This window comes from Malus domestica, chromosome 17, assembly GCF_042453785.1.
Source record: "Malus domestica chromosome 17, GDT2T_hap1".
Taxonomy (NCBI): Eukaryota; Viridiplantae; Streptophyta; class Magnoliopsida; order Rosales; family Rosaceae; genus Malus; species Malus domestica.
In genome coordinates this window covers 5630676-5642906 of record NC_091677.1, presented here as the reverse complement: position 1 = coordinate 5642906, position 12231 = coordinate 5630676, and the positions used below count along the sequence as shown (strand labels likewise).

The window sequence follows — 12231 nt, the reverse complement described above, 5'->3', positions numbered from 1 at the left end:
ATATATATATATATATATATATATATATTATATTTACTTTGAAATACACAAAATATAAATGTGTATAAAGTGTAAACAATGTGTACATATAACGTTTCATCAAGTATATTTTATAATGTACTCTAGGTTGTTGCAATGACAATATGTCAAGCCAACCATGCGGGTATCGTGTCGGTATTTTAATATTGCAAGAGTAACATCCCATCCCAAGTGCACGGAACGAAGCTTCTTCTTCGCGTCAGGATGGTTTGTGCCCGGATTTCAACATATACAGCAAAATCTCATTCCACGTATCAATGGGGCCAGGCAAGCACCAGTGGACACAGTCAGCAATAGTCATGTTCCGGTGAGGTGACTGTCCGTAGAAGTTTGGATGTCCATCAGGCCTCAGCAACATAGCTTCAGTTGTATCCATTAACCTAAATTCAAGGCCTCTTTTCATACCTTTCTTTTCTGCTGCTTTTAGCTCCTCTACTTGTGTCAAATGCATCTCCAAAATGTACCCATCTAGCTTCATTTCTTCCTTGCTGAAAGGCCTCGTCCTCGGACAATTCCCTCCCTCGTTCCACGCCCCGTTTTCGAAGTGTGACGGAGAAAACGTCCTCAAAAACGTCACCCCTTTGTAGTTTTTGAGATTCCGAAGGGTCCTAAACACTGTTCGGAATGCTTTTTTGTAACCGTAGTACGTGAGAAAAGATTTCATGTCGTCTCGTCCGCACTTGTGACACCCTATGACGCGACCATTTTCGTAGTATATCAGCGGCCGGAAGAACCATTGCCCTGCTGAGACGATGACATAATCGAAATTTTCAACCTCAGTTTCCCATCCCTCGTCGGGCTCGTCTAAGTAGAGGCTCATGAGGCTGTTGATGCCGTGGCCATTCGGGTCGGCATCTCTAGATTTAACCAAGTAGGGTGCCCAGAGAGTTGCCATAGTGAAGTTGTAGTCATGGTATACGTAGCGCTTGAAGTAATCTGTGTTTGTTGAATACTTGTGAGAAACATCCTCAGGATAAGTCACCTGAAAGATAGAACGGACGTCAGTTTCATAGCAGGACTATCTTGGAATTTTTCAAAATCTTTGTGGTGATTTGTAAAAAAAAAAAAAAGAACAGACGTCATTTCCATAGCCGGACTATCTAATAGTAATTGAATGCTTACATTGGACAAAAGGCACAGCAAGGACTGCATTTGATTCCTTCCAACAGAATCACCAAGAAATGCTAATGACTTCCCTCTAACAAGCTCCAAGAACTGAGCTGCATCGAACAATGGCAACTCGCAATCTTGGGGCTTCCACCTCCACTTCATGAACTCCGTGTCGGGCCTCCCGAACTTCAAGCAGTTCTGCTGATCAAGGATCAAATTGCAAGTTTCATTTGTGTAGTAAGCAGGTCCATCTGGATATGGAATCCAACTCCCACTAAATATTTGGCATTGGTCTTCATCTTGTAGGGTTTTTAATCCACTGGTAATGTTGCTGTTAGGAGATGGCAATGGAGAAGTTGTGCTGTTGTTTATACAGAGAGGGATTGTGGTGAGCAGAAGTAAGGTGAGGGCTAGAAGAATACCTTTTTTGTAGGTGATGTTTGGTTGTGTGTATTTTGCATTAGGCAGACCAATGGCTTGAAACTTCATGGTGGAGAATTGTGAGGCTAGAAAGAGATTATTGGATTCATGAAATATATTTATATATAGGTCCAATAATAATGTGATAATTGAGGAAAATTAGCAACTTGTTTGTTATGGTTACCACCCAAATTATGATGCCACTTTTCTTGTTGAGGCATCCTTTTTCATAATTAATAACAACTTTGGACAAAAAGTAGTAAAGCCACCTTACATATAATTGCATACACATTATTTGGGGATAATTACCTTCTAAAACAGTTACATGTGCACTAGGTTTTTTTTTTTTTTTTTGACAAACGATAACATTAGTGAGTTAAATTGTTAGTTGTTAGGGGGAAGGGGAGGTGGGGGATCAAACTAGTGCACATGCATCATGCTTTCCATTATTGTGGTAAAGCGCAATTTGCAAATTTTTCAAATTCTGATGCCGAGAGCTAGTACACTATCTTGATCAACTGGCTTAACTTCTGGCTCAGAATTGGCCAAAATGAACTTGATTTATTCTTTCTTGGGATAAAATCTAGCCAACAATAATTGAGTGCATATATACTTTGACTCATTTCATACGGATAGTCATCAGGTATTTTATACCAGAAGTGTTTGGGTCTGGAGTGGCTTAAGAGTGAAGTCAGAAATGATTGTAAAGTGAAGAGTTCTCAGATTAGGCTCATGGCCTTCACTGTTCATATCGTCAGTGTATGGATTGATAGTGGAATGTAATAGTGCGACTTTGGCTACGCATCTGCGGACTTTACTTATCACTGGGAACAAAATAATGCACAAAATAGTGCGGGTAGTTTATTGAAGGGTAAACACTAACCCGAAATCACATCCTTGTGGTCACCGTGTTTTGTTCCGTTAACATATTTAGTAGAAATGTGATTTCGTTTCAAATATATGTTTTACCATTAACATATGAAAAATAAGAAAAAAATGGTGGTCGCTTTCAGTCTTTAGTGACTGATAGATGGCACTAAAGATTGAGTTACTATCATATATGCCACCACTTTCAAACAGTTGCTTGGTTGCTATCACTTTTACCTTGGCAAGCAGGCTGTCCAAACCGTTTCTGAAGTGATTGAGACTACCAATTAAAAGGGGTAGTCACTGTAGACAGGCAAACAAGGTAAACAAGGTAATCTAGTAATGTTGTTATATGAAATTTACACGGTAAAATCTTTTTATAGTACTCTAGTATGGGAATAACCACTTCATAGTTATAAAGAATTTTGATCTTAACTTGGGTAGTTAATATTGTAATAAGTTATAATTTTTTCTGGCCTTGTTTGGAAACTTGTCTCCATATACTAATAATAGTTAACAAGTACAAAAATAGGCAAGGTCATAAATAACAGTTTAAGATGAGCTAAATATTTCTCTATAATTGTTACTGGGACAATATATCTTTAGAGTTCATACCACACCTTTGAGCTTGCGGGTACGTGGTACCTCGTCAACACGGACGGCTGCTTGGCGAGCCATAATTTTTCTACCTTCTCAACCATGTTTATAGAGAAGCATTAAAGAGAGCATTCCAATATATATGCACTAGATTTTAAAGATTGGAAGTCTTTCTTTTTTCAACATTACATCTTTGTATTCATACAATTTTCGTTAAGGATAACTAAGTCAAAAAAATAATATTTTTTAGCTATACATCTGGAAACCAATAACCACCCTAAAGTTATAAAATTGGTTTGGTCCCAACATTATGATTATATAGATGTTTTTACTGTAATAGTGTAACAAAATTATTTTTGCACAGCTTTACCAGTTGTGTAAGACGTCCATCCTTGCGATAATGCCATAAAGTGTTGATATAACAAGTTGATATGTTTTGCTATATAATGAAATATGTAGTTCCCTAGTCCATTATCATCCTGTCACCCAAAAAACAGTTGTTCAACTATTATTGACGGTTTATCGACACCATATCCATATTATGTCCTTTAATAAAGAATCAGCATGATCTAGTCCTGAGAATAACGTTTTTACCATATAAGCAACTATGTCAGTAGAGATGTGTGGAAGCTCGCAAAGGAAAAGGACAATGACAGCCATTTGATGCTTTCCAAATTACAAACAATCTGAAACTTTGAAGAATATCCATCTGTATACAAAATGACAGACAAATGAGACCAATAACTTGAGAACAAATATATTCGTGGTTGAAGGCCAAAAGACACCGATTATCAAGTATATCTGCCTATCGTATTATATACAATTTCGTTTGCATATTATAATATCAAAACATGTCACCTGCAGCCAGTAGAAATGTATGAAATTGCCCAAACAGATCTCTGTACTTAGAGCTGGCGAAGTGCTGATCAGTAGCTTGTACCTAATTGAATGAAGAATTTCAAAATATTTTAATTGCATGAAGAATGGCTGGCGGGTTTGCTATATTTTGGTCACTATCGGACCTACCACTAATGGCTTGACCACACACTATATATCCAGAAAAAATTAAAATAGAATTAAAAAAAACAAGGATGTACTAATCCTTTCCAATAGTGACAATCCAGTGGTAAGGATACGGACTGCGGTTCCTTAATAAACAAAAAAATGTGGAAGGTTTCAAGTTCGATGTTCCGAGCTGGTAAGTCTGCTTGACTGTGGCAACGGACAAGATGAAATTTCTCATAGTATTTCCAGGCTAAGAAAGAATGGATAACCGTGACTTCCACTAGTTGTCTCACTTTTAGAAAGAGAAATACAAAGAAAAAAGTGTTGAGAGGAGGGGTTTGTGAGAATCCTACTCCTAAAATATAGCAAACCCACCAGCCATTCTTCGTGCAATTAAAATACTTTGAAGCTCTTCATCCAATTAGGTACAAGCAAGTGAGCACTTGGCCAGTAAGTAAAGAGATCTACATGTGGCAATTTCGTACATGTCTACTGGCTGGTGACATGTTTCGATACTGTAATATGCAGACGAAATTGTATATAAAATGAGAGGCAGATATATTTAAGATAAAACGAAAGGAGCAAACTTACTATTGGCAATTGTCGATCGTCAAAGCCTTGGTTATTGGCCCAAGTCGATCCTCCAAATATTCTAAAACCGGATTCCACTTGGCTCAAGAGGGAACATAGTGATGTAAAATCCGAATCGTTCTACATTTTTTTTTCCTGTGTTTGTTTTGAAAAAAACCCAACAGGGCCAGCAAGAACAAGAAAGCGCAGATCAAGCCGAGACGAAAGGATAGGGGAAGTCGATACACTCTAGGCAACTGAAAAGTCACTTAGAAATCAACGCACCGCTACTAGCACTCTAACGGTGACCAAAAGAGAAGTGAGGCTGATAGAACAGAGAGACTATAAGACCTCAATTGGAGAACTGCGGGTGGGCATGGCAGCCCGTCACGAGAAAGTACCATAACTAGTGAGGGAAGGCGTTGGTGCCCATGAAAAGTTGCTCACCCTCTAGTTGGACAGAGATGTAGCCATGTGAGCTGCTTGCTGGGCTGTTCGAGGAATTTCTCCGATAATCTGAGTGGCACATTGGGCCGAGTAATACAGTCTGGATCCACGAATCAAAAAAATCATACCCCTACTCTTATATTTGATAATATAGTAAATTGTAATAATAATCCGTCAATTTTAATCAAATTAGAGCAATAGTTCCTTAACTAAAAATTTATTTTCATTGATCTCTCAACTCATCAAAACATGTAGCTATGGTAATTTTTGTCAACTTCGTTAGAATTTTGTCAAAATGAGTTATGTTGTAAAGACCATTGCTACAATTGAGTTAAAGTTGAAGGGTTATTTCTCCAATTGGGTTAAAATTGAGGGACCATTTCTCCAATTTGATTAAAGTTGAGAGACCATTAATATAATAAATTTTTAGTTGAGGGACCATAGTTGCACGTTTTGATGAGTTGAAGGACCAATGATAATGAATTTTTAGTTGAGGGACCAATGTTAATGAATTTTTAGTTGATGGACTATTGCTCCAATTGAGTTAAAATTGAGGGATCATTACTACAATTTACTCTTGAGAATATCATTAGAATTTATTTGTAAATTAGTGAAATATATGTATATAAAAATTGTTAAAATCTTTGTGATTTACTGCTGTAGCTTATGTCGATGCTATAGTACAAAAGTTAGGGGGATCATCGCAGTGGACATTGCAAGACTTGAAATTAAATATTTGCAAATTCCTTTCTCACGTCCACAGAAAATCACTGGACTTATATTAAACTGTCCGATTTGTCTCTATATAATTTTATCTCATTTATATACGAAAGTCGCAAGTAATTCAATATTACCTTAACTCCAAAAAAACTCTGAAACAAATGAATAATCCATTGATCAAATACGTATCAACTTCGAGTAATTACATTCATCAATTCAATGTCGTGTCGTTTGTAATCCGGAGCTTTTTCTCCTCAGCTGATCTCATACCTTCCATCTTCAACATCTCCAGCAAGAAATCGCTCCATGTATCGATCGGTCCCGGCAAGCACCAGTGCACACAGTCGTTATACAAAGTCACATTTGCATTTGGCCAGTGCCCATATCTACTAGGATGACCATCTGGCCTTAATAACATTGCTTGTGTTGTGTCCAATAGCCTGTATTTCAACCCCTTCTTTCTCCCTTCCCTTTCACCTTTCCTGTACTCCTCAATTTGGATCTTGTAAAGCTCCAAATCTATACCCTCCAAACGTGTCTCATTGCTCCTATACGGCTTCGTTCGCAAACAATTTCCTCCTTCGTTCCACATTCCATTTTCGAAATGTGATGGAGCAAAAGTCCTCACATATGTTATGCCCTTAAAATTTTCTAAGCTGTTGATGGCCTTAAAAGCTGTCCTAAAAGCCTTTCTATATGCATACTGTTTGCCTATGTCAGTCACATTGTCTATGAGGCAATAGTTGCACCCAGAAATCGTTTGATTTTCGTAGTACACCATCGAACGGAAGAACCAATGCCCTGCAGAAAGTATAATGTAGTCGAATTCATCAATCTGGGTTGTCCATGCCTCATCAAATTCGTCGAGGTAGAGCTCAAAAAGGCCGTTCTTGGTTGGACCCTCCGTGTATGTTACTTGCTTGGATTTGATCAAATATGGCGTCCAAAATGCGGCCAAAGTGAAGTTGTAGGATGTGTACTTCCAGCGTATGAATCTCTGATCTTCGGTACTTGAAACTACTATTGGATATTCCACCTAAATTAAATACCAACGAGCATTTATTTGTACAGATTTGTGTTTAGCAAAAAATAACTTCTGTAGAGTTTAGCAAAATTTAGAAGTGCTATAGTGAGAATAAAACATCGCATGGCAAGTACCATTTTTTTATACATTGATAATTACATTAGAAATGAGAATAAATTTGTATCGAACTCCTTATTCACGAGATTCGAATTTAAGTTATGTTACTTACGAGTGAAAAAAAATATATATAATACAATAATGATTAATAAGTTGAATCACTTTTACAGAAAATTCTTAAATGTGCCCTTAATTGAGTGCTCATATTTGGGTTCCAACCAACCAAATCCAATAGTTCTGAAGTTAATCATGTTTACTGAAATTGTAAGTTTGAATTGCTTACACCCTAATTCACTTAATATTTGTTAAAAGTATATTTTGAGACCCAAAGCTTTATTCTACAGACGTGGAGGGTTAATCATTTGTGTTATGTATTCGGAAGTCGAGTGCCATATAATAATTAAGACACAGTAATGGACAGTAGCACATGGGAAGCTAGATCTGATCATCGAATATATGTCAAGGGGGTCCGCCATAGACAATTAGAATTATCTTAGATACTGAAAAGCATTTTGCTTGTATTCTTGCTTTCAACTGAGGTTTTTTTTTCTTTTAATAGAAGCAATGATATTCGAGGGAGAGAATTGAACAAGATGTTGTGTACATGAACATATGTTTTACGCCGTTTAAGCTGTAGACTCCTTTCAATTTACTATGAATTTGGGAAGTAAAGCATTTGGGTTTGTAATCTCATAAATAAAGCGATAATCTGAACTATTTTAATATAAAAGAAAGAGAAATCCAGTGCAAATGACAAAGACACCATATTGCCCGCATTATTTTTACCTAATCCCCTTTACCCTTCATTAACATAAGGGGCTTAGGTCAACTAACCTTGAAGATCTAGGTCTCATGCATATTAGGACAAAATTATTTAACTAATCTAGAAGTGACAGCACCAGTTGCTATAGGAATTTATATATTATATTTCAAGATTCAATCCAAAATATATTTTTTTTCTCACCTTCTTCTCCTTTTCCTTTTAGTCTTCAACTTTCGAAGTCGCTAACTTAATTACTATGCATGTTCATCGAAGGGACCACAAAAAGCTTTCATCAGAAAAATCTTGGCTGTGAGTCTGTGACATATGTATGCTTTTATAAAAAAATACAGATTTTTTTGGCTAAAACTCAGTTTTTCGCTGTAAGTTGTTAAAAAAGCTTGTGATAATCTTAGGATGAACTTTCCCTCCCCCTAAATTTCTTTTAACAAAAAAATAAATAAATAAATACAGATTTCTTCAGTGTATATATAGAGAGAATTAGAGATATATTATATCTATACAATCATTAGGTCATAAAAAAACCTATATTCATCTAAATTATTGAGTAATTCAGCTTTTTATCTATTAGATTAGTAAGTAAGAAAAAAAAATTCTCAATTCAATTATAACCACTCATTTTTCGTACTGCTGAGTAGTCTGGACTATTAAAAAAAATTCATAAAACATTCTACTTTCTAATCAAATCAACGTCGCTATGATCAAGTTAACCATCAGGTTGATCAGTAAATCAAAGAAAAATGGCTAACATAATAATTAAACATGAACGTGTAAAAAGAGAAAACGAGTGTAATTGTCATTTCTTTGCTAGTAATTAAGTATATAGGTTGATTTACCCAAAAAACAAGAAGACAAAATTATGGGGACATTAAATAATAAATAATTTATTTGATGGTAGAGGGGCACTAGAGAATAGAGGGCGGCATACGTACCCTTGAAAGGAGGCATATCAAGGACTGCATTTGGTTTCTACCCACAGAGTCTCCAACAAATGCCATGGACTTCCCTCTAACTAATTCGAGGAACTGCGCCGGGTTGAAAACGGGTAGCTCACATTCATCTGGTTTCCACTTCCACTTCATGAACTCAGCGTCTGGTCTTCCATACTTCATGCAGTTTTGGTGCTCATGGATTGCCCAACATGTTGTGTTTGTGTAGTAGGGAGCCTCTGGATTTGGAACCCATTCTCCGGTAAATATGTCACAATTTAAGTTGCTAGTAATAGAAGGCAAATCATCCTCCTGAACATTTGAATGGTCTGACGACGACGACGATGATGTAGAAGGCACTTGTGGGTTGGAATCAATAGTTTTTGACAAAAATAAAGAGCGGAATATTGACGGGTGATAGAGTTGGACGATTGTAAGAAGAAGTAGGACAGAGACTAGCAGTACAAAATCTTTGGGTGGCTTTTGTGGGCATATTTTCCCAGTGGGAAGCTCATCTATGGCTTGGTGCTCCATTGACGATCATGAGAGAGAGAGAGAGAGAGAGAGAGAGAGAGAGAGAGAAAGAGAGATCTGGTTTTTTCTAAAGGCAGTGGGAAATGATGAGAGAGTACTAAAACATATGGGTGTGGAATGTTTCAAAGTTCACAAGGAGGGAGGGTGGTTAGTGATTATTATTGTTGAACTATTTTATATTATGTCGTTGTGGCTGTGTTACAATGAGCATGATGCTACCCTTAACCAGATAGATCTCTTCTATCTACCGTCCTTTTTCATTCGAAGTATATGACCCTAGCACGTTTCAAGAGAACCATCGAGAAAATACATGTAATAGCTTCACATCTTTGAGAATCTCCTCAGGATGTAGTTGTAATTTAGTGGAAAAAGTGTATATGTGTGTGTGGGTGAGTGTGTGTGTGCATTATACAAATTATTAAAATCTTTGTGATGGATGGTTATTATTTTAGTGTCATGTTTTAATCTTTGTGTCGATGCTAAAGTACAAATTAGTCCACATTTCAAGACATGAAATAGCATTAATTATTTGGTCATGAAAATTAATACTATTAATGTTAATTGTAGCTCATGTGATCCCTAATCCAAAATCCAGTTGTTTAAGAAGCTATTAACTTCAGTGTATCTAATATAATTAATATGGTTTGTGTACTTTTTTTATATATACAAAATTGACATTTTTGCCAATTTTATACCGGAATGTTAAAACCCAAATGACCAGAGATGAAATTGAATATTGACTGTTCTCGCCAAGGGTAAAACAATGTTATTGGTTCTTGGATTGGGGGCTTTTCAGCTAATATAGGAGTATGAGAAGTCCTTGAAGCTGAGTAGTGGAGTCTCTTTTTGGGTTTGAAAATGGCTTTAGATAAAGGTGCTAGGGGGTTGCTTGCGAAATGGACTCTGCTATTTTATTTTCACTCTTCAAATGTGTTGTGCATGATTTGCATCGCTTGACTTCTTTGTTACATGGATGCCATCACTTGATTTCTCGATTTGATCAATGTGATATAAGTCATATTTATAGTGAAGGGAACGTAATGACTGATGGTTTGGCAAAACTGATTTTTTTTTTCTTTAGATCTAGGTTTTATTATATTGGATAACCTTCCTCCTTGAATTGTTGATTTACTACTAAATGATATTTCTGAGGTTGCTAGAACTCAGAGCCGTTTGTGTAAATCCCTTGAGCTGATGTCTTTCTTTATTTAGCAACTTTGCTTGGCCTTTAAGCCCCCTTTGTAACAAAAAAGAAAAAAGAAAAAAAAGAAAGAGATGATGTGGTTGTTTTTTAGCATCATTGAAAAGTTGTCCTATTGCGCATGCCCGAGATGATCATTGTCCCCCCGGCATTCTCACAGTCACATATTGGGTTCAAACATCATTAAAAATAAATTATTTGACTTGAAATTTTCATGTCTACTCAACTCACCATCCTAATCAAGTTTATTACAACAACAAAAGGAAAACATTTTAATTAAGTTACACAAACATACATACATAGAATTTGTTATGTTATTGTAGGGTGTCTTTAATCAAATATCCTAGTAAAATATCATTTTTCTGACCGAAAAAAAAAATAGTAAGATATCATTTAAATTAACCCAAAACTACTCCGTCATCTAGAATGTGAAAAAAATGGTTAGATAAAATTGAAATGGAAATGTCACTTAGTACTACGGTGTAGTGGTATTCCTTTTGACTTGTAAGTGAAAGGTCTTAGGTACGATTCTCGCTGAAGGCAAATTTGAATTATATTACTGTTAGCCCAATTGTGAGACTAAGCACATCATCCTTTTAGTGTAGATAATATTATTTGTTAAAAAAAAATTGAAGTGGAAAATGTGGACATTAAATGAAATCAAAATATTATTAAGGTAATCATTATCACATGGAACTAATTTCGATCATTAAACATAAGGTGCATTTATTTATTTTAATAAGGACATTTCACCTATGAAAGCCATCATTTAATTCAGCCAAATAGAGAAATTTATATGATATCATCGATGACAAATGTGAATGAGACTCTCAAAAGTGAGACTATATGTCACCTCATTTTTTTTGCACAATATTTTATAATGTTGGTACAAAAATTAACGTTAAATTGTGAGATGACAGATAATTTATAAAAAGTCCAATTTTGAAAAAAATCTCCTTTAACATTTCTCATGATTGATTTCGTCATTGATGTACACAAATAGGTTGCCTAATTATACAATTATGGATTGTGTGCTTAAATGCAATACAAAAAAGACACGTATAATTTGTCTGGTATTACATTACCATCGTCAATATATATACTTGATCTGTCCATTACTTTGTATTAACGTGGTGCTATATGGTATATACTAATTTATCATATATGTGTATGGTGGTACTAATTTATCATAACCACGGTGACGTCTTCTGCAAGACTTTGTGATTGGTACATCAATGAATTTTTCATAAATGTGTATGGTGGTACTAATTTATCATATATGTGTATGGTATATACTAATTTATCATATATGTGTATGGTGGTACTAATTTATCATATATGTGTATGGTATATACTTATTTATCATATACGTGTATGGTGGTACTACTTTATCATAGACATGCCTCTTAATTATTTATGTGAATTTTTCTTTTTGCTCACCATCATAATTCCTACATTATTATCCTTCTAATACGTTCCTCTTTTCTTTCTTGAGAAATGCTACGGTGACTCTTTTAAAGTCTGACTTTCTATGGATTCTATGCTACCTCACAGCTTAACGTCACTATCAATATTATACAAAAATATAAGATGACAGAAAGTCCATAAGAAATAAACATTTTTAATAGAGTTCCCTTAACTTCTCTTATGTCTTTATTTTTATTGTGGTTGTTACATATATCTGCCATGTCATCATCAATGTTTGACTAAACATGATTAGGATGTTTTGCTAATTGACTTTAAATAGCACTCCAAAAATCTCATTTTGCACTCCAAACTTTCTATAATTAGAAAGAAAATTACACTTATGAGGAGTGTAGAATGAAATTTTTAGAGTGCTAATAACCAGTGGCGAAGCCAGGATTTCCCG

The 12231-nt window shown here is 35.5% G+C and overlaps 2 protein-coding genes across 2 annotated transcripts; both read right to left on the bottom strand.

Annotated features, from left to right (window-relative positions):
• Positions 1–44: 44 nt before the first annotated feature.
• On the bottom strand, positions 45–4061 carry LOC103404689 (protein trichome birefringence-like 19). Its single transcript, XM_008343623.4, has 4 exons — positions 3892–4061; positions 3628–3742; positions 1162–3512; positions 45–1021 (listed from the first exon to the last, which is right to left on the bottom strand). The coding sequence occupies exons 3-4, from the start codon at positions 1636–1638 to the stop codon at positions 239–241; spliced, it is 1260 nt and encodes a 419-aa protein (XP_008341845.3). The 5' UTR covers positions 1639–3512; positions 3628–3742; positions 3892–4061; the 3' UTR covers positions 45–238.
• Positions 4062–5928: 1867 nt separating this feature from the next.
• On the bottom strand, positions 5929–9448 carry LOC103404690 (protein trichome birefringence-like 19). Its single transcript, XM_008343624.4, has 2 exons — positions 8630–9448; positions 5929–6811 (listed from the first exon to the last, which is right to left on the bottom strand). The coding sequence occupies exons 1-2, from the start codon at positions 9158–9160 to the stop codon at positions 5987–5989; spliced, it is 1356 nt and encodes a 451-aa protein (XP_008341846.1). The 5' UTR covers positions 9161–9448; the 3' UTR covers positions 5929–5986.
• Between the last annotated feature and the right edge of the window lie 2783 nt (positions 9449–12231).

Bases quoted from the DNA above. Each gene is read 5' to 3' on its own strand.
- LOC103404690 (XM_008343624.4), bottom strand. From the start codon at position 9,160: ATGGAGCACCAAGCCATAGATGAGCTTCCCACTGGGAAAATATGCCCA. The intron at 6,812-8,629 runs GTACGTATGCCG...TATTTAATTTAG, and splicing joins TGATATGCCTCCTTTCAAGG to GTGGAATATCCAATAGTAGT.
- LOC103404689 (XM_008343623.4), bottom strand. From the start codon at position 1,638: ATGAAGTTTCAAGCCATTGGTCTGCCTAATGCAAAATACACACAACCA. The intron at 1,022-1,161 runs GTAAGCATTCAA...TCTATCTTTCAG, and splicing joins TGCTGTGCCTTTTGTCCAAT to GTGACTTATCCTGAGGATGT.